Below are 22,889 nucleotides of genomic sequence, written 5' to 3'. Positions count from 1 at the left end.
CCATTGTACTGGCCCTTATGTTAATGCTAATGATAACCAGTTGATCGTTTTCAATTTTGTTTTATAACGTATTTCAATTACACTGGTGATTGTGCACTAACATTCCCACATTATAAAACCATACCATTACTGTGTATGTCCATGTTTCATTTTCTCTCTAACTGCATGTCAATTTCCATTCCTGTCACCCAGCCTTTGTCTGTATCTCTTATCCTCTCATACCTATGACTCTGCCTCTATGCCACATTGTCTGTGAAATATAGACAAAATCAATGAGTGACCTGCATGAAGTTAGCCCTGCACCTTAGCAGTGCGGCCATCTCAGTCACAATAATACAAACGCAAGGTGACGTGACAAAATATGACACTTTGCCTTATTATACCCTCCGTGCGTCAGTGCTGGGATTTGTGGCCTGGCTCCATCAGCACATGTTTCTGGGGGCTGTTGAGGCAGCAGCTGTGTGGTCGGTTCACCAGATGGCGCTTCATTCGGTCCCCTCCACTCCGTGGCCAGCATGGTGCTGCGTGGTAAGGGTCATAGCTCACTACGTGTGCCATACCGCATAGATATTTCCCTGCTGTGTCTCTGTTTAGATTTTAATCTGCTTTTAACCCCATTTTTAACCACTCTTATGAAATGATGATTGTACAGTGCCCCCCGCCCCCCCACAGCCTCCCTCCCTCCCTTACACAAACCTACTGCTGTTGCTGTTGTAGAAAATTTATGTATAGTCTTGTATAATCTATAGTCTATAGTCATTCTAAATATGAATGATTTGATTTTGTCTTTTTATAGAGAGGAATACACAGTTTCACCTTATGTGTGTTCCTCATGTGCATATGCTTTTGCTGTCCCATCCTGCTTGTGACAGTGTAGCATCCCTCATTAGAGAGATGGTGATGTGCAGTATCATTACATTACATTACATTATTAGCATTTGGCAGATACTCTTATCCAGAGCTGGATAATTACTGAGGCAATTCTGGGTTAAGTACCTTGCCCAAGGATACAACAGCAGTGCCCCGGCGGAGGATCGAACCGGCAACTGGTTATGAGTCCTGCTCCTTACCACTATGCTACAGTGCCACCCGAAAGGGTTTATGGGTAGCATAGTGCAGCCTCCTGATATGACAATGGAACCGCTACTGATCTCTCAAAGTTATTTTAAAACCCCCTGACCTGTTCAGGATGAGAATTTCTTTTCCCTCTGCTCTGTACCCCCATCTGAGAGAAAATGGCTCGGTTTCCTTCGCAGGGAAAGTGGCTGCCCTTCATACCAGGTTGGATGCTGCTGTGCTGGTGTCTTTAGAGACAAAGTGCAAGGTGTCAACATTCTCTGTGTACTCCTGTGCACTGCTGTGGTACAATGTGCTCTGCTAATGAAAATTATGGATTTAATCAGGGAGCCCTTCAGAGGCAGTAATTGGGACAGATGTCCTGTGAGTGTGAAACAATGCGCTTGCCTATGCTGAAGCGGCAGTGGGTTTTTATCAGTGCTGCAGCTCTTCGGAATGGCTGTAGGTGAAAGCAGGGTTGGTCCAGTACAGAACTGTTAGGGTCAAAGTGGGGACACCTCAACACAGCACTGATATAGTTAAAGTAGGAGTAGGTTAGCGCAGTACTGATACAGTTAAAATGGGAGCCACTCAGCGTGGCACAGACACGGTAAAAAGTGGGAGCCTCTCCGCACAGCACTGACAGAGTTAAAAGTGGGAGTAGCCTGTCGTCTCGCAGATTCTCACATGTCCCTGATTACGATGCAAAGCTCCCAAGAGTGCGGCATGCTCTGAACATCGCAGAGCAAGCTCGGATTGTGTTGGGAGCACGAGCCCGCCGTCTCCACGACTTCGCTCGCCGATCACTCCTCTATCTCCCCCCTCCTCCTTCTTTCTTCTCCATACCTCTGGCTCCTTCCTCCTCTCTGTCTCCGAAGCCTGTGCTTCCTCACCTCTTCGAGGCTGACACAAGCTTGGAAGTGGCTCACTCAGCGGCACAGCTGTTTGGGTTTGATGTGCGAGAACCAACAGCGGTCACTGTCGCTGTCACAGTTTCGCCTCCTCCGGTCTGTCCCTCGCACACCTGACATCCCTCCATCCTGTTTATTAGGTTCATTTGTCATTTCTCGCCTCCCGGCTCCCATCCCTATCTCTCTGTCTCTCTCTCTCTCTCTCCCTCTCAGTCCTGGACCCAGGCAGTGGATCTGTCTTCCTCCTGCGCTCTGTTCTGGTGGCAAGGGGAGAGCGCTGAGGAATGCGTTTCCGCTGAGCGACAGGCAGTGGAGGGAGCGGGTATTAAGCCAGCAGCAGCGGCAGCGCCAGCAGTGAGGGAGCGGGTGAGAGAGCGAGTGAGCTCCACACTGCCCTGCTCTGCCCTGCGCTCCTCTGTGTGCCGTCTAGCTGAGGCTGCTGGGGGTGGGGGGGTTGGTGGGCAGGGGGGAGGTCGGAGAGATGCGGCTCTTCTCGGCACCGTGTCTGCAGTGAGACACCACTCCACCGATGAGAGAGAGATGGCACAGGGACCCCTGATTTCTTACCTTCCCGCGGCTAACGATGCCCCTCCGAGGAGGCTGGGGTGTCCCGCGATAGAGCTGTAACAGAGGACAGCAGAGCACACCTGAAGAGACCCAGGTGCAAGAGTGACTGCTGGAGATGTTGTTAAGGGCGAGGTGTGGATTTTTCTCCGCGTGTGAACTGGTCTTGTTTCTCGCGTTGCTGTTGGGAGGACCTGGGATCACCCAGCAGGCCAGGACTCAGGGCAGACACCGAAACAAGGGGGGTAAGTAAAGGTAGGAGGGAGGGGTGTAAAACAATGCTTCACTACCCTGCTTCGCCAGCTTCAGTGATTCTTTAAAAGCAACTGTATGTTTCCCACAGGAAGGGATCACAACGTCTGCAGGTGTAATGTAGACTTCAACTCTAATCTTTGTGCTGCACTACCTGAAACAAGGATTTGATTCATACAATGTCACAATACCTGTTGTGGTTGATCAGATGTAACACACTTAATGCTCAATAAGGGCAGCATTGCCTCTTATTGACTTATCGTTACGCTGGTAATCCCTCTTTCTTGCTAGAGGGGAAGATTAAAGAGATTTGGGCAGTCAGTGTGATTGCCTTCTGTCCTCAGGTTGATTCTTATTCCAGCGCTGACCAATCTCAGCCTTGACCTTTGACCCCACACTGTACATTGCAGGGCATGATGCTTTGTTCATGAAATTTGGCTTAGGTGGATGATTTTGGCAGTTTGTAGAGGTTTTGTGGCAGGCTGGCCATTGTCTATGCCCTGCACGCATGCTCTAAAGGTGAAGGTCAAGCATGTGTTGGGGACATCGGCATGGGGGTGTGAGGTGCTGCGATGTGCCATGTGGAGATGTAGAATGAGCGCAGCAGTGTGAAGGTGTTCTGTGGGGTGACAGAGCTGAGTGAGAAGCCTTGTTGTGTCAGGAGAGAGGGGGTGTCAGGGTGTCTTGCGCTTTGAAGGGCTCTGTCAGATATACAGGTGCTGCAAACGTGTACTTCATGGTCGAGGTTTGTTGTGCTGTGATTGTGTGTGCATACGGAGCTGTGCTTTAATGTTATGTGTGGGTATGTATTGTACTGTGCTGTGATGATATGTGTTGATATACAGCTGTGCTGTATTGTTGTGTGTCGATATGTGTTGTACTGTGCTGTGATGGTATGTGTATATGGAGCTGTGCTGTATCGTTGTGTGTGGGAATGTATTGTGCTGTGCTGTGATAGTGCATTGATGTAGAGCTCTGCTGTATTCTTTTGTGTGGGTATGTGTTGTATTGTGCTGTGATGATGTGTGGTACTATACAGGTGTGCTGTATTGCGTGTGGGTATGTGTTGTACTGTTCAGTGGTGGTGTGTGGATATACAGCTGTGCTTTCTTGTGTGTGACAGAGGTGTGTAGTTGTGTTTGGATAAGTGCCATGTTGGTGTGTATCGATACAGTGTTGTGCGATGGTGGTGTGTGTGGATATAGTGTTGTGTTGTATTGTATTGTGTAGGTATGGACACATGTCATGTTGCTGCTTGTGGACATGTGCTCTGCTGTGCTGTAATGGTGTGTATGGGTAGGTTTTGTGCAGTGCTGTTTTTTATGTGTGCATGCAGAGTGGTACTGTGATAGTATGTATAGGTGTGTAAATGTATAGCTACACTGTCCTGTGTATATATGTAACTGTGCCACACTATAATGGCAATAGAGGGAAGTATTGAAACTATAAGCATGTGTTGCATGTGTGAGTAAGGATCAAAGAGAGGGTTTGACTGATCTCATTCACAGCTCTTACAGTGTGTGTGACTGTCACGCTGGTGCTGTGGTTCTGAGAGAGCTGCTAAATATTCAGCACAGCCCCTTGTACATTCTCCCACTCTCCCCATTGTTAATCCCCTCAGCTGGAAGGAGGCCCCTTATGATCTTCACGCGGAGTCTCTGTGGGAACACGCCCTGCATCCCATCCTTATTATCAGCCCGGGAGGCTATGGACCTCAAAGAGCCAGTGCTACCACTCAGATCCATACGCTGAGATTTCCTCACTCCCTCTGTCCTCCTCACCACTTATGCCCCCCTTCACGACATATTATTTTTTCCTCTAATCATCACCATTTTTAGTGTTTTTATTGCTACTGTTAACACTGATATTGCTATTGTCAAGTAATTACTGAGGAGTTGCAGAAACAAATCCAGAATACAGTAAAAAATAGCACAGAGAATGCTGATATTTTGTTTTACAGACGGTATTGCTTATGAAGTGATGATTAACATAAGATAAGAATCTTGACTTTTGACACTTAAGAAGTGGCATTTGCAGGATGCAGGAGCTGCAGGCATTGTCCAGTGAGGGATGCTTTGCTCTCACACGATGAGAGGATCAGCATTACGCCGCTCCCTTCCCGCCTTGAGCGTTAGTCCCAGGGAGCGAGTATAAAAAGCTGGCTTTGAAACTTTTTACCGCTGTTTGATTGACAATCAGGCTTCGTTTGATGAAGCAGCACCCCTCCTGAGAGGGAAGCAATGAGACCCCCATGTTCACTTCCTGCTTCTGATCCGTTAGAGGTACATTTGTGTGTGTGTCTGTTTGCGTGTCTCTGTTCGCGTGTGTGTGTGTGTGTGTGTGTGTGTGCGTGTGTGTGTGCGTGTGTGTGTGTGCGCGCATGAGCGCTTAGAGAAAACGTGACTAATTTCAGTGATTCTGACTTGGGAAAAGACAGAAATTTGTGTGAGAAAATAGATCAGCTTTTATCTGCATTTCTAAACCAAGTCCAAGCGCAGGCTTTGTTCAACAGCTATGTTTATGGATTTCTTGTTTACCGACCAAAAATGGACAGATGTTTATTGTATGTCTTAATAAATTAATAAATGCAAATCTGTTTTCTGTATAAAAAAAATAGATCTGAAAATCCCTGTAATCTCTGGTCCCTCTGAGATATGAGAGGTCCTGACCCCCACCATGGTGTAACTAGGCCATGTTTTCCCAAGCTGTGCTAGTATGGATCAATCTGTTCTGGGAGAAGTATCCACCCTGCATGCTGAGATATGCCATGATCCTGCCCTTGAACATGCTATTTTCCTACCTATGGGTGCAAAGAGGTTGGCTGGGAATGTTTATTACCCATTATGAGGTTATGATCTCATTACCAGCATGGGATAACATCCTCAATCTCCTGGTGCCCCCTAACGTAAATTTGAAAGTGTAAGATTGAGTGGGGAGGCTCCACAGGAAGAAGGTGAATGTTTAGATATCAGGTTTGAATCACAAATGCAATAATGGTGGCTTCACTTACTGTATATTTAGTTATGTGAACATGCAAATGTATTGCTACTTTGCAGTTGCACCAAGCAGGTAATATGCACCCCTAGTGAGACTTGATAGACAATTCACTCACCTGAAAAGTATCGAACAAATCTTTGAATAGAAGTGAGAGCACTTGCCTTTGGCCCTCAGGGCTGTACATTGGAAAGTGAGATGGTACCCTACTATTTTTTCCCTACTTGCTCCAATCTCTGGAGCTCTAGTTTTTGTAATACTATTAAAACTGTCTGTAGATCACAATGGAAATGCTCATACTAAATTAACAGTTAAAAATAAACTTGAAAAGTGACAGGGCATTGTCACTTCACCCAATTAAAAGTCTGCAACCAAGGGATCCAACAAGTGATAAATGTGTGTGTTGTTGGCATGGTGATGGAGTATCCGTAAGGGGCATGGGGACAGGCCAGGCAATGAGTGGACACAGCTGACAGTTGTGAAAGCTGGAGAAGTAGGCCCCACTCAGATAATGCTGGCATGATGAGGCTGCACCCCTGCCCAGTGGCGCTCTAATTTAGGGCCCCTTGCTCTGCCTGCCAGGTCCGCCTTCGAGAGCTCGCCTGAGCATCACAGCCTCTCCCAAAGCCCCATTATGGAGAGCCTGAAGGAAATGGCTGCTCTTCCTGGTCCTCCCCCCGTGGCAAGCTGAAAGGGAGTAGAGAGGGTGTAAATTGCCGAGGACCCGGAGACAGTGGAATGAATCTGAAGGAGGTTATTACCCTGCTTCCTCGAGCCACAAACTGCAGTGCATTATGAAGAAGAAGGCAGAGATCACAAAGCTCCAGAGCTGATTAAAACAGTGCAAAGGGAGCGATATCCTTCTGACTCTTTCTCTCTGACCTGCTGAAGGGACCTTGGAGGGAGAGAGATACCAGCGCTGGGAATATACCCAGCCCTGTCACCCTCAAAAGGGGAGAGTAATGGGGGGAGAAAGATTCCAGCTCCAGGAATACACTCAGCTTTGCCAGTCTCAGGAGGGGAGGTACCAGGGCTGAGAATACACTAAGCACTGCTTCTCAGGGGAAGGGAAAAGTCACTTGCTTTCCTTGACTGAGTGCGTGGGCTGGGAATCAGAGAATCATACAGTGCATTCTGCACAGGAGTTCATGGTCTCACAACTCTCCATCCGTTTAGAACTGGGCATCAGTTCTAGTAAGAACTGTTGTGACAGGCAGGCAAAGCATTATTACACAATGGAAAGGAGACCAGTATCAAGCACTCACAAAGAATGTTTTTCTATTTTGAATGAACATTTCTCAGCAAAAAGCTCTCAGCAGGGTGTTTTGAATGAATGTGAAGAAATTCAGCTGTTTTACAACTTTCCCCGCAGCACCGTCACAATACTATGAAATAATGCTGGGAGAGATGGGCTTTCCGCGTGGTAATAACCTCTCACAGTGAAAGATTGCGTTCCGCTGAATGAGGTGCGTGCCACATGTCTTGAAGCAGGATGTGCTGCCATTGAAGTGGATTAGTATTCCATCCGTTCCTGTCCCCCCCCTGGTGTTTCTGAGAGCTGAGGCAGAACAAGATTCAACATTTCCTTCAATGGGTGTGGGCCAGGGTAGGGTGGGAGAATAAGGGCATAGAACTGAATGAGCTACAAGCTCAAACATATTTTATTTATAAATTTGGTATACAAGATAAACCTCTTGACGTGTATCATCTCTTTTCCAAGGGGATCCAGTGAGTGACAGAGGAGGCATACAAAGAATAAAATCAGTCTTATGCAACAGATTATACTCGAGTATATTTCAATATTCCCATTCTGTAGCAAAAACACAGGGCATCTAACAATGTAATAAGAGGTTTTTAAATATGGCAAAGTATTGAATTGATTTAAGGTTGGCAGTCAGATCATGCCATTCACAAAGCACCTTAAAACTACCAACAGTTGTTATATGGTGCCTGTCTATTATAGAATGCTACTTTCTAGTGATTTTCAGATATTTCTGGAACCAATCTGGCATTCTAGGAGAAGTCAGAAGGTTGAAGGTTCACAGGAAGGGCAGTGCTATACCATTGAGCAAGGCATTTAACATGGATTGCTCCAGGAATTATCCAGCCATATAAATGCATGTGTAAAACACCAGCTGTGGCAAGTTCCTTGCATAAGAACATCTGGTAGGTAAATAAATAATGCAATAAAAAAGTTCTGCTGGGGAAAGGAGTTAGGAAGTACACTGGGAGAGTAGGAAAGCACGTTGAAATCATGAAACTATGAAAAACAATGCTTGCAAATATTGGTCTCAGCGGTGGACTTGACAGGACCAACAAGTAAGAAAGGCTGAGAGCCAGAGGACATGTTGATTTCAATGGAATGACCTGATGCTGGATGCTTACTGGATTACATTTTACAGAGGTGCATCTCTGATAAACACCTGAATGTGACTCTGATCACCTTCACTGCATCGCTTCCATGGAGACGGGCTTCCTGTGTCATATTGCATTGTGAGGTCACATTTATCTTGGCCCGAGGCCCACTGCACCTTTCTGACTTTGAAAAAGACCATTTACCATTTATGTGTCATCCAATTCATCATGTGCGGTTTGCTTGGCTTGGTTAATATCTGTCTATCTCTGAATGGCTGGTGCTTCGGGAATTGTACACAAAGCCTATTGATAAGAATAGCACATCTTGGCAAATGCCCTGTTATCTCTCAGCATGCCTCGTTTGATCGGTTGGCCAGCTCCAAGACCAGAAATCTGCTCCAGTGGATGTGCCTGTTAACTAAATGTGCTTTGCTGTGAAAGTCTCACCATGCAGCCCAGGCTGGGCATCCCACTGAACTGACTAAAATATTGCCTTTCAGTATATTCTCTGTCACATTATTCTAATTTAAGATGTTGCATAAGCTGTTACAAAGCCAACATTGATCTGCAAAGTGATCCATTAGGAATGGAGATGTGAAAACTGTACATTTTCACTTTGTTTTAGAGGAAGAATTTATTGAAGCTTGTTGATCACTAATGTGTATTGTCGTGCACCACCATAACAATATTAAAACGGCCATCCCCTGGATGCCAACTTGATGCTGAATGATGTTGCATCATTAGCATAATAATCACCTTCTCTGTCGACGCTGAGTATTATTTGCTTTTACTTACTAGTTTTCCTTTACTTGCCGATGCCTGTGAGACACATCATGCTCTGATAAACAACCCTGTGCTGGAATGTATGTGGGTCTTTGTGAAAGGCAAGTTTGTGGCACACCATTAGCATGTGTGTGATGTAGAAGATATTTTCATATTGCGCATAAAAGAGCAGTTTCTTAGCCCTTGGGAGAAATGTGGGACTGACAGAGAGAGCCTGTTCTAGTTCACTGTCAGCCAGCAAGGGCGGCATCGGATCTGGTGACACTTTAATGTTCTGTTTTTTCACTCATTTTGATCGATGTCTTATTACCCAGTTCCGTCTCAGCTACTGCTGAGCCAAAAAAATATTCGCTTGAAGAGAGAATTTCAAACGTACTTCAGAGGCAGGCGAAGAAGACATTTGTTTTCTTGTAGGGGTTTTTATGTTTACGGATCAAGGCATCACAGCAGCTTTGGATGATGGGCAGATGGGAAGATACAGGGTAGTTATATATTTTTTTTTGGTGTGGGCGGTGTGGTGATTACTGCACATTCGCTTCCCTGGATTAGTGTGTGTGAATGATGGGTCCCGTCAGGCCTGTGGATTACTTACCTGTCACCCCACACATGCTGAGTCCCGATGGCTCTTCCCCTTTACAGCACCTTCAATATCAGGAATCAGGGTGTATGACACCCTTCATCTGCTACCCTGTCCCTGCACCTCTCTGTGTGTCACACCTCTTTCATTTCATTACCATTTTTTGTAATAAAAGGTCTGGAGTGCCACTGACAGCTGTTTGGAGCAAATACAGTATTTAGCATACACTTAAGGCAAAATTAGATTTAAAGGCTTCTGTAGCTGAAGTTGTGCCTAAGTAAACTCAAGTCTGTTTTATGTAGAAAGTGTTCTGAGGCCCACCATCCATACAGTCTCTGGAAATGGGCCTTCCCTCACCAAAACTTTGGCAGCCCCATATCTAAAGTAATGAAAGTGTGGTGCATTGTACCATGTTCACTGTGAAAGGACAAGTGGGGATAGTGCACTCCTGAATGTTTGCTGTGAGAACACAATTAGCTGTGAAAAGAAAGAGTATGTCGTTGCGCTGTCTTAAACTGGATGGGATAAGGTTCATCTGTCAGGTCTGGGCAACTGCACTGTACCTGGCTGTGAGCTGCTGGTGTTGCTGAGCTTGGGGGCAGAGTGGGGGCCCGCTGCCTGTGGATGGTCCATAGTGCGGAGCTGGTGTGGTTTATAAATGTCAGCCGCTCCCCGCTGACTTCCAGGCAGCGAGGAACCATCGACTGAGGCCAAGGCCTCCTCAGTCTGGCATATAAAGGAACTGCCCTTAAACCGTGTCAGTGTGGGGGCAGGCAGAATCAAACCACACTTTACTGCACCACTGTATCATTTCAAGAGATCAGAGGCAATGGGGTGCTCGAGTGAAACAAGAGACTGGGACCATAAGAACATAGACAGTGCCTGTCATAAGAGCTTTTCTAAACAAACTAGTTCAAAGTATGTATATGACACATTTCCCCCCGACAGCATTTTGGTGATTTATGTTTGTTTTTTGCCATACCAAATTTCATATGTAGGAGAGGCTTCTGGTTTCACTATGTTTCATCATTCATGAGGCCCGCTGCTCCTCTGTAGTCTGACTGTATCTTTAAAGAGAAAATCAGACATGGGGCAATCTGTTCACTCTACATTTAATGTCAATTCCATTTCGATACAGTCAGTTCAGGTGATTCAGCTCCTAAATTGAAAAATCTTGATTTTGAAAAAATTTCAATTCTCGAATTGCATTTCAGTTGATTCCTTGAATTTACTGAATTGAAATGGAATTCACCCCAACTCTGTTTCACTCTTTATAATCCATGGAGTCAGATCTGAGACTGAACTGTAGATCAGCACCAGGGCATCAAGGGAGCTGTCAGAGCAGGCAGACTGCCAGGCCCTGGGGCACAGACAGGATTCAGTCATCACATTTCTGTGGAAAAGGAAGACTCCTTTCAGTTTCGCATGCTCCAAGCCTGCGTTGCCAAAACAGAAATGTAGGGTACTGTGGCCTAATCTTCTTATACAAATTAGTCTATTAAAACATGAAATCCTTCCAAGACATGCAATCCTTGAGGAAACATCCAACAAAAAAAACCTAATTGAGGTTTTGCGAGAACGAGTCTTATTTCACACGTCTTTATAGTCTGAGTTGGAATCCAGTATCATTTCAATGAAATACCTAAATGTGACACACCAGTACCAGAGGAAAGAGGACAGCATGAAAAAGGGGAAGAAGGGAAGGAACGATGGAAGACACTCCGAGGCTTCATTCTCACTGGATCTCCTCTTGATGGATCAGGACAAATAGAGCGGGGCTCTGGACTCTAATGTGACTACAGTAGTATTGTTCATGGGTGCTGAAGCATTTTTCATATCTGGTTGCATTTCTCATTGCATAAAATGCATAACCAGTCACTCTTCTGTAGTCAATGGGAATTATTGAGGGTGGACTCAGACGACTTACACAAGACGCCTTTCCATTATAAAGGGCAGAGGAGAAGCGGCATCTCTCACTGGGGTGGTGTGTTGGAAAGTGCACTCAAGCACCTGGCCTTGACGCAATGTGCTGGCCTCCACTCGATTTACACCCTTTTCAGTGCGGCAGAAAAGAACAAGGCTGCTACGCTTAGCTTAGCTTTAAATTCTCTCAGGATCAGGGGGCCTCTGACCCTGCCTCGCTCGCTGCTCCCGCATCAGCAAATCGAGTCCCCCAGCGGCGCGGCGAGGAAATGCTTATGCGTCTCGTCCAGTTCTCAGTTCGAGACCCCAGGAGGACCGCCCGTGCTGCAGATCTGCCACTTTAATGGGCCGGGGGCTTCTGCTGCTGCCCCGTATGTCGTGCGAACGGCCGCCATCCGCGGGCGAAACAGATCAAAGACCGTAATGGCTTCGTTCGTTGTTGTTATTTATTTGGCTGGCAGGCGCCCTCATTCATTTGTGCCGCAATTAACCCAACAGACGCTTTTTTGAAAAGAGTCCAAGTTTCCTGGGACAACCTGGAACCTTTTTTTTCATGCTGCGGCGATAAACAAAAGGTCTCATTAATGAGGGCCTAATCTCTGCGCGGCGAAGGGTGAGCGTGGGTAACGGCCACCTGTGTGGCATTTTAATGGAGAAGGTTTGATAAAGGAAGGATGGACGGATTGGAGGAATGACCGTTGTATTACAGCCGACGGTGGGGGGTGGTGTGGGGGGGGTTGGTTCTGCAGACGGTGTCTGCAGATGATCAAGGCATGCTGTGCTGAATAAAACGCCAGTCACTATAGTGTGAAAGTCCCCACCTGTCAACAACCACATGGGATGGGGCGGAGGGGCTGGTGTTGGCCGGAGGGAGTCTGTTTGGGAAGATGTAACACTGCAAAGGTTATGGCTGTGTGCCTAACCCTACTGATTGTACTTTGTGAGTCGCTCTGGAAAAGAGCATTTTCCAAATATAAATGTAAATGTTCTTTTGTTGCATGGAGTCAAGATATTCACACTCAGTGAAAAAGCTGTGTCTATTTTGTAAAGTTTAAATGATGCTTACAGGCCACTACACTGTGCTCTAGTTAAGGCTTTACTGTGTAAGGCTTACTGTACTCCCTCCTCCTGATCACCACCTGATCAGGTGGACATGACTGTGCTTGTGAATACTGGTTGTGCTTTGAGCAGTTAGAGAGAGGACAGAGGGTCACCTAAAGTGGAAAATTCACTGCGCTGTCCACTTGTGATCGGATCACCAAAGACGCATGTTAATACCAGGTGTAAACGGGGCCGAAAACTCCCTGCTTGGCGGCACAGAGTAAACAGAACAGGATGAAAGACGGATATAGGGAAAAGAGGTGAGATGTGTCGGGTTTCAGTGTGTGCAAATAGAGTCTGCCAGAGGGAGTTTGGGGTGCCGCCTCCACTGTATTTATATGCGCTTATGTGCGCCCGTGCCCACACACAGGTGTTTGTGGCAACGCAGTTGTTTGAAACTTCTTGTCTCTCTCCACCTCACATGAATTGCAGAGGGTATCAAAGGATTGAGGGGAACGAGGGATTGAGGGGAACGAGGGACTTGTACACAGCATATTTTATCTCCCTAAAATACCACTGACAGTAAAACGCTCACAAAAAAAAAAAAAACAACCACGAATGTGACACAGTGCTGTGGGAACAGGGATTCACTGATGAATAATTGAGCAGTGAAATGTGCATATTTATGACAGGGGGAAGCAGAACTGCAGGGAGAGAACAGAACAGAATGTGTGCTGTGTGTGTGGTCGTCACTGGGGAGCAGCGGCAGGCTCCCCTCAGGCTGTTAGAGACCACGGTAGAAGGAAGCTGGAGGCAATGTTCTGGGGATGTGGGGTCCCTAACATGCATTTCCGGCACATGCCGCCCCTCCCCTACCATCAAGCCCCAACACACACTGACCATGTCTCTTGGTTATTGTGGGCCTCAACCCTAAACCCTCCATCCATATCACAGCCTGTATTTGGTTGCCTGGTCTCCCTGGCAGCAGCTCTCAGTGTTCCCCCTTCCTGCCCTGCTCTGGAATATTCCATTGCTGATTATTAGCAGATGCACAGAGTAACCTTAAGCCTCAGCCATTCTGGTACCAGTAAGATTGACTGCTGAATATACAGTTCAAAGACAGAATGTTGCAGTGGCGGAGGCAAGCCAGGTTAATCTGAATCCATAGCAGACGTGAAAAAAAGTTTATGTAAATTACTCTGCGCTCTAATGGGGGTCATTGAGGTCAAATAAAGTAAAGATAATGCAGTTCTGCCCAAATTAAAGAGATAATTGTTTGAGGAACAGGCTGAAGTATCATTCTACTTCACAGAACGAGTCTACACATAAAGTACGAGGGCAAGATAATCCGCTGGTTAACATTTACAGTCTTAATGTTACTCTTAATGACACACCGGCAAATGTTATTTCATTTTGGGCGATGGGCTCACTTGGCTTTATTCTCCTGTCTGGGAAACTGTGATATCTGGTATTTAAAATAATGAATCTCTGGGGGAGTTAATCTTGAGCGAGCGAGAGAGAGATGGGCACGAGGAGAAGGAGAGGGAGAGAGAGAGAGAGGGAGAAGGAAAAGGTGAGGGAGAGAGAGAAAGAGACAGAGGGTGAGAGAGATTCATCATGAAAAGATTGTCATGGAAACAAAAACAATGGGCAATAAAATGTGTAATTGCTTGTGTCAGGCATTCTGGTGGAAGCGAGTGAATTTTATGGAATCTTGTCACATTCTGTGTAATTTGAAGTGACTGATACGTCACTAAAACAACTGGTAAATCATCAGTTGCATCATTATGTGGATGAAGGTTGTGCTGCTGGTGGTGGTGGGGGTAGGAAGCTGAAATTTACAGTTCATCATCAAGTAATTGGGATGGAATACTGACAACAATGCTTTGTTAACACCTACTAGGGTCCCATTAATAAATACACTGATAAAACCTTACTAACAATTATTGATGTCTTTCAGCTCATGCCCTACAGTAGATATCACTCGGTGTCAATACATAACTTAAAAATGCTCATAAAACATCAATTAGTGCCATAAAGGCTTTATTGACTTGTTCTGCAGAGCTTGTCTTAAAGTCAGATGTGCCCTGAGGCAGGGTGTCTGGGTGTGACTAAGTGTGTGTGACGCGTAAGACGCGTATGATGCGTATGACGCAGCCGTCGGACCCCCAGCCCCCGAGACTGTCACTCTGCCCCGATGGGAGGCAGGCCTGTCTGCTCCTATTATCCTCATACAGAGAGCACTCAGGGTGGCCCGCTGAGGAAAACCCACAGTTACACTGTTTAGATATGCATCCCTCTCACCATCAATTTTTCATAATCTGGAAATCAACACTTTCAATTATTCAAAACTGCAAAATGCAGGAAACCGTGTAAAAAAGGGACAAAGAATTAAAAAAAGGCATAAACCCACAGGCGATGCTGACTGTACTAGGTCTAGAAGTTTGGTTTATGAACATCAGGAGTTGTCCTTTCAGATGTTCCTTCCCTCGATCTCCCCATGTCATTAATATGTAAAGGCAAAGGAGAGGGAGTCTGTCTCGGGATAAAATGTTCTGTCGATACCACAGATCATCAGGGCTCATCCTCTGACTCTGTTGCTTGTGCTGAGAATTCTGCACTTGGAATCAGTGGGTAGAAATGTATTCAAAGTCCAGATAGGACAGTCACACATACACACACAAACAGGCACAGCCACATGTGTACGCATACACACGACAAATGTCTTTTAGTGCCAGCTGGTGAAGTCCAATATTACCCTTTGAGTGGTCAGCAAGGTTAAGAAAGGGATCAGGTCCGATCATCAAAAAAACAACTATTTTGAATAGAATTATAGCAAGTAATGTTAAAGGAATGTGTATTTTTTACAGGAGACATTAGCAGAAATCCAGAGGATAACCCCTCATTTCTAAACCTGCAGTTCCCAGGCATTGCCTTGCCAGGCATTGCAGGGATGTGATAGCAGACTAAAACCCAAGGGAGCATTTCTCAGGCCGTTAGACAGAGAGAGAGATGAAGAGAGACAGAAACAAGGGAGAGTGAGAGGAAAGACAGGATAGAGAGATCAGAGGAAAAGGGAATAGAGAAGAAGATAGACTCAGACCACCACATACGTAATGTAGACACATGTTCATGGAATGCTTTCTGACATCACAATGCCATTTATGTATAGTTCCTCACAAGCTACAGCCTCTCTGCCTTTGTGTTGCTCCATTGATCAACAAAAGATACTGCTCTACACCCACACCAGGAAATTTAAGCTGGGTGGGTCTTTCAAAATGTACATACACTGAGGTATCATAGATATGACAATACAGTTTTATTATTCTTTTGGTTTTTCTTTCCATGGGTTTTGCTTTCTGTCAAAAAATTGTGATCAGACATGCACTGTTTACAAAACCTCTCTCTTCTTTTTTCTGGCATAGGGGCATTTATTTCTCTAGAAGAGTTCACCAGCTTCCTGGGCTGTGTGGAGAGCTGCTGTGCTGGCTCTGTACAACGTTTAGAGATGAATTTTGATTCATGCGTAACCCTTTTGGACTCCACGCAGCCCCTGCCCCAGGCAGTATGCAGTATGCAACGAGCAGCCTATCTGTGTTGACTATGTAGAGTGCCTAATATGCTCACATTGCAGGACTGATGGAATCCAGCAGAATGCCATGACTAGATTAGGGGCATGAAAGTCAGTAACAGTGACAGCGATCAATGGAAATACCTGACACGGCAGAGCTGGCAGAGCTGAATCCTCTTTCCATGTCAGTCTGGAGATATACTTTTTTTTGAGAAATCCCTGTTTAAAAAAGAGCTGCTGTATCAAATTTATGTAAGAGTAATGCAAAATTGCAATAGCCAGCTGTACTCCTGATACCACTGCTCCCCCTCCCTTGCCTCAGTCAGAGACCCATGCAGTCATGGATTTTTTAAGCCTTTCAGAATGGGGAAGCAATTTATACATTTATAAGGGTGACACACATTTGCAGATGCCAGCAGCCAGCAGAATGCAGCTTCCTTCTCTCTCCTGCTGTCAGTGCAGTCAGGTCTGGGACCTGGTTCCTGTGTGACCCTTATCCTGACTCCCCCTGCAATGAAACTGAAGGAAATCTACCAGCAGGGATACTTATGAATTCCAGTGTTTTCTGGGTTCTGCTGCTGTCATGAATGTGACTTTTCATTGCGTCAGCACTACAGAGAAGTATCACATATCCAGGGGAGGAGCTACCACTGAGTAACGTGGCCCATTCACTGTCCACAACACATCTGCCTTCAAAAGAGAGGTTTCTGGAAAACACACTCTTAAACTCACAGTGTGAAGTGAACTACTCTCACATAAGGTACACATCCATGGCTTAAACTCCCTCAAACCTCCCACTGGGTGCATTCCAAACAGGAGGAGATGTTATAGGTGAGGCCTTCCAAGGCATCTGAGCTGCAATACTTCCACTTACCCTTTCTACTTTAGAGCGCTTCGCTTCTGTGAATATAATCACATCTATATTACTTCATACAAATGGGCTCCCATCTACTGTAAGCCCCTATTGTAAAGGCTGCATTCAGCTGGTTAATGAGCACTGTGCATATTGAGTTAGCACCTCAGATGAAACTGTTGAAGTGCAGGGAGACTGCTTCCTTTAATGCTAGCCCATCACATTTGTTGTGTTTTTCTGAAGTAATGTCAAGACAGACAATTTAATGCTTGGACAATAATTGCTTCTTGGAAATAGGTTTCCTGAGAGGGTAATGTTGAAGTGCCGATTTTCAACATTGAGGGTTCATGCATTTATTGAATGTGTCATGGGTAGTAAATAAGATATATATAAAATTCATAATGTGGAGGCAAGCTTGTGGTGTGTGTTTCTGTCTAGATGCATCTATATATGTTGTGCAAAACCATCTGTTTTCAACATCTCATACAGTCTCTCCTTAAGAAATACTAGTATCAAATAGCCCCTCTTTAACAAATAATGTAGCTTATACAGGTAACAGCTGTTATAGTCTCATATAGTCTCTCCTTGATGGAAAATCTGTCAATACCAGAGTCATAAGTAATATTTGCTCTAATTTAAAGTGCTACAAAAAATTTAACATTACAGGGGTCCAACTTGCCTCAGTCAGCAAGCTGTTTTCTTTGAGCACAGGCTTAGCCCTATAGCTGGGTATGTCACTGCTGACAATGGCCTGAATCCAACAACTTGGCTATGTTCTGCTGGGGATAGTGGTGAGTAGGTCAGCCAGGGGTTACTTGTATTACCACTGTTCGGAACCCTGAGATTCATCAGGTGTGGGCAAGTTGCTTGGATGATATTAGCGGAGCGTCACATATCCTCCAATAATTGCCCACTCCACTGTAGTGTGCTGTGTGACCTGTAGAGCAAAAAATAGCTGTTGGCTGCATGTAAGGGTACTGGAGGAGTACATTTGTCTCATTTCAGTGCTACTGCACAAATGGTGGCTGCAGTGAGATGAGACTAGTATAGAATTGACGATTCCCAAAAGCAAGGTTGCATAAAAATTAAAATGTATTGTTTTTAAAATATATCAATTACTTTCACCTTAATTAATGATATACACATTACATATTTTTACAGAATTTTTTGTTTCTGAAAGACATTTCTTCATAAGGGTGATATGCCTGTTATATGATGGGGCAGAGTGTGTGATTAGAAGGGCAGAAAAACTTGTGCTTATCTCCTGTTTAAAGCTATTTTTGTCTCACTGCAGTCTAATTCGATGCTCCAGGATATAACATACCAAGAAGCTCTTGCAATTAAATGACATGAAAAATTATTCTTTGTGGAGTGAGTGGCTGGGGGACCACTCCACAACACAACATCTCTTCTTTACTCTCCCCTGTTCCTTCTCTTCTGTTTCTCTTGCTCCATACCCCTTTTCTTCCTTCTCTCCTTTTCTTTTTCTCCTTCTCTCTCCTGCTGTCTGTGTATCTCTCTCCCCTTTGAGAGACATTAATCCAGAGAGGAATTTTCTGGGAAGACATAATTTCACTGTGTGCCTCCCTGCACCAGAGGAGAGTTGGTTTTGACATATCTTGTCAGGTCAAAAGTGGCATGTCCAACTCTACCTTTGTTTTATTTAGCCTGTATTGATTTTGTTGGCAGACCTCATCATGATATTCTGTATGGGACTAAAAGAATAACTAAATTTTAACATCCATTATTCCCGAGGAGTTGTGATATGTCTTTGAATGTTCTGCTTCTAGTGGCAGTGATCACTAGTGTCCCAGTTTTGAGAGATTAGAGCTGGATTTCCTGCCACGGATGTAACTAAGCACTCCCTCTGGGTACCACTCCCACATTTTGTAATGCAAGCAGAAACACAGCTTTACAGAAATACAGTGTTGTGTGAAGTGTGGGCCGTTAATGCTGTCAGGTCCAGGCTGGAAGATGAGCAAAACTGGTTTTTACTCACCATTTTGTGGGCTGAATGTTTTTTTGGTACACTCTGAGTTTTGTGAACATAGAACATCTCAGAACATAGAGTGTTGGATCCATCAGATGTATTAAATCTGCTCTTTCTGTGAGTGGTCTCAGGTCATGTGTTCTGTGTCTTTATCAGCAGCGTAGAGTGTAGTCTGGCACAGGTGGAGGAGACAGAACTAGTCTGGCAGTTCACCATCCTGACTTCACTTTAATGACACCATAATGTGTGTGAATGTGTGTGCAAACATGCATCACTCCTGCCTAAGTTATACTCTCTATCCATGTTCTGCAAAAGCTTTTACTCCTCATACTCTAATCTCATATTATAAATGTACCATATAGCTTTTCCTTCAAATGTTGACCTAAAAATGTTCACTGCTGTGAGTTATGTTGTGTACTGTGATATTTTCTAATGTATTTAATCAACAAAGATGTGCTATTTTAAAATGTAAAATAATTACCAATGACTGAAGAAATATGCTCTGATTTGTTGATTACTGGAAACAAATCGACTGTGAAATCATGTTACCATGTACCAGACAACCAAGAATGAGAACGTGTCAAGACCAACATGTCCTTTTGTGTATTCATCAACATCCATGCATCTTATCACACATTAGTTTTAATTGCCTGCAAGTGACATACATTAATTCATTTTTGTATCCACCAAGATAACGTCCCTATTCCCCAAGGTTTTTTTTTTATAATTTAAATGTAGCCTAATTATAGATTTACTTATCTTTCACATCATTCAACCCCTCTACCACAAAGACTCCCTGCATGTGGAAATCCTAGAAAGTTATAGAGGAAGCTCAACTCTATTTGTGTTTGGAATGGATTAAATACTTTTAGCTTCAGCGTATACATGAAACTCTATGAGTTACTAAGTGTGCTTTTGAGTAAGTTAATGAGTGAAAGTTTATATTGTGCCTTTCATCCCTTTCAAGGATTTCTTATCTTAGTGAACATACAGATACTTTGTTCCATCGCACTTTGTAGGCGGTTACATCTGGGTAACAGTAATATCTGTGTTACTAATGACTGCCTAATGTGTAACAAGAGTTGTATGTAATAATCATAATGAGCATGCACTTACCATAGCCCAAACTTTATATTTTCCAGAGGGTGGTGTGTTATAGAAGCTAAAACACTAGATGAGAATTGTAGATTTGAATCCAGGTAATAAACATCTTTTTACCTGAGTTACTGCAACATATGCAAATTTCAGCAGATAAGGTTTGTTTTAATGACTATAATTAAGCAAGGTAATAGTAATTATACTAATAATGATGGTCATCTCTTTTATTTTATTGCACAAATATGTCATTACAAAGCAGTTGGGCAATGTTTACATGATTTATGTGGTTATTTGGGTAAATTGTGACTTCTCTCTTGTGACGTCTGCGTTGTGATCTGTGTTTGGAGATGATCAGGACGGAGCGCCACTGCGTTACTGGGGAACTGTAAGTCCAGACCAAAGATCAAAGATACATGTTCGGGAAGTGAGCCTTTCTGCTTAAGTCTGATAATGTCTGATGTGGTCACATGATTGATGTGCCTTTAGCATAGTTTTAGCCTGTCAGGTGGAAGGCTTGCTGTGGACTCATCTTTCAGAAGACACATGATGGAACTTTGATTGTACAGGGATGAGGGATCAAAAGGAACACAATCTCAGGAATGTTAGATGCGAGAGACGTTTCTGTCATTGGCACTGGGGGCATTTTGCATGCTGTCTTTTTCCTTTGCCATGCTTTTGAACGATGGCAGCGCGCTGTAACATGATGACACAGAAAGGAGATTAGAGCTGTCATGATTTTAATGTATTCCACATTTCCCTTTGTTTCTATAATCTGCGATAGAAACTGAGGTTCATCTTGAAGGAAGCCAGTGTGAGATTTAATTCCCAGAGCTCACAGAAAGAAAGAAAGACAGAACAGTAATAGCAGTTAATGTGGTACTTCATGTGTGAGAGAGCTGTAAATGGCTAGAGTACACACATCTTGCCCAGTCCGAAGAGACAAACCACACACCACTCAGTATATTTCAGACATCATATCTATGACTTTCTTACATACTACAAAAAGATCAGCAATATGAAGCAAAGTGCAAGCAGTTGTGTAGGTTATGTTATATGTAGCACCCTGAGGCCAGAATCACTGACTAGCGGGCAGGATCTCATGGCTTTTACATTGTTGCTAATCTCTGAGGTGGTGATACATAGCACTATGCCCTAAATCAAGGGAGGTGGGGGGGGGGGGGGGGGGGGGTGCCAGTCCCGACTCCACCAATTCCACAATTACCCAGTTTTATAGTGTGTCAGATTCACTTGCAGTATTCTTGCTTGTTAAAAAACGTGTATACTAACCTTAAAGTTATTTTAGGGACAGCCAGCACTAACACATAAATGGGAAGCAGAGGAGTATAGTTGATTGCTGTCTGTGTTTATGGTTGTTTTCATATCTAGTAAAACAGTGGTGACACACCTACATTTCAAGCCAAAAGGCATAATCAAAATGAAAAAAGCTAATCATACACAATAATTCAATATTATCATCTATGTGAAAGCTCAGCTGAAGTCTCTAAACTCCTCACTCTTTAAAATCTCTAAAACTGATTATAGCAGGCCAATTCTCATTAGGAAATCTAACTTGATAATTGTTAGACTTTTCCATGTCAGTGTTACTTTAAATGCTTTGAAATGGCACTGCACTGATTTCTTTATCTGCTGCCATCCTCTGTGAGGAGACACATTAAACTCCCTGACACCAGCTCGTGAGCACTTCCCCTCTGTAGAACAAGTTCTCTCTTTTTAAAATTACAACTGCCATTATTAATTCAGGAGCAAAAGTGTGATGAAGTCATATGGGACTAGAACACACCGAATGCAATTAGTGTATCCGTCCTGACTTGCTTTTTAAATGAGAAAAGGAGTCACTGCACACACACACACACACACACACACACACACACACAAACAAACCTTAATTACAGAAAAGTGTGCAGTGTGTCTAGGAGCTCAGCATTCAGCAATGAGTGTAAAAACAGGCAGGTGTCAGTTGAGAGAGAATTTATTCACGTCTACTCTCTGCCTGATGCTTTTTTCTTACTGGGAGAGGATGTGATTTCTGTCCTGTGTTCACAACGGCAGCCAAGCTGTGCACTGGCGTATGTTGCCTCTTCCAAAATAACACCTCTTCACATAAACTAGTTCACTGCATTCCTCAAGTCCAATGTGAATTCATTCTGTGTGTCTTAAGCCTTCAACAGTCTCCAATTTTAAATGTTAAATCCTCTATAAGGTTATATTTCTTAAAGAGCCCCTTCGCATTTGGCAGATAATTTCTTGCCTGCCATCCTCTGATGCATCACTTATTTGTAAAAAGCTGCCTTAGTAATTAGTTTGGTTTCATATTAGTTAAATGCTATTCATTCTCTGCTCCAGCAATAGTGTATTTTTCATATTTAACAAGTTCCCAATATCCCGATATGCTGAGCAGGATCTGAAGAATGGGTTTGCCAGAATACCCAACAATAGAGGAATTGCTGCCTAATCATACTTTGTGTAAGCTCTGCTCCATGTGCCTGGGCCAGCATAATACAGATGCCATCCTAGTACAACCCCAAGAAACTCCAAGGCTAAAAGCCAGGGACCATAAGCTCAATAGTGTGTGCTTGAATTGCACCATTTTTATGAATATGATCAACACTGTAAAAAAGAAGCACCTTCATTTGACTTTAAAACAGTGTCAATGACTTTTTGATACCCCTTTTTATTATTTCAAACATGGTTTAAAATGATTGAATCTCTGCTTTAAGAGGTCATGTTTCTGCCCAGATAGACATAGGATGAGTTGATTAGTGCAGGGTCGATTAGTTATAAGAGGGTTTGGGTATTGCTGTGAGAGTCCTACTTGGATAGTAGGACAGGGAGGGAGAGGGGGTTAGAGGGTGGCACAGGGAGAGAAATGTGTGTGGGGAGGGGGTGTTCAGTGTCATTCA

At 44.2% G+C, this 22,889-nt stretch overlaps 1 protein-coding gene across 2 annotated transcripts in view; it reads left to right on the top strand.

Moving 5' to 3' along the window:
• The first annotated feature begins 2,649 nt into the window (after positions 1 to 2,649).
• Positions 2,650 to 22,889, top strand: part of LOC118774370 (roundabout homolog 2-like) — a 109,402-nt gene continuing 89,162 nt past the window's right edge. For both annotated transcript variants that reach the window (XM_036523707.1, XM_036523706.1), the window contains exon 1: positions 2,650 to 2,776. In XM_036523707.1, coding sequence (XP_036379600.1) covers positions 2,650 to 2,776 — 127 coding nt within the window. The remainder of the gene's footprint in view (positions 2,777 to 22,889) is intronic.

The sequence above is a fragment of the Megalops cyprinoides genome, chromosome 3 (genome assembly GCF_013368585.1).
Source record: "Megalops cyprinoides isolate fMegCyp1 chromosome 3, fMegCyp1.pri, whole genome shotgun sequence".
Taxonomy (NCBI): Eukaryota; Metazoa; Chordata; class Actinopteri; order Elopiformes; family Megalopidae; genus Megalops; species Megalops cyprinoides.
This window is presented reverse-complemented; position numbering and strand designations above follow the sequence as displayed.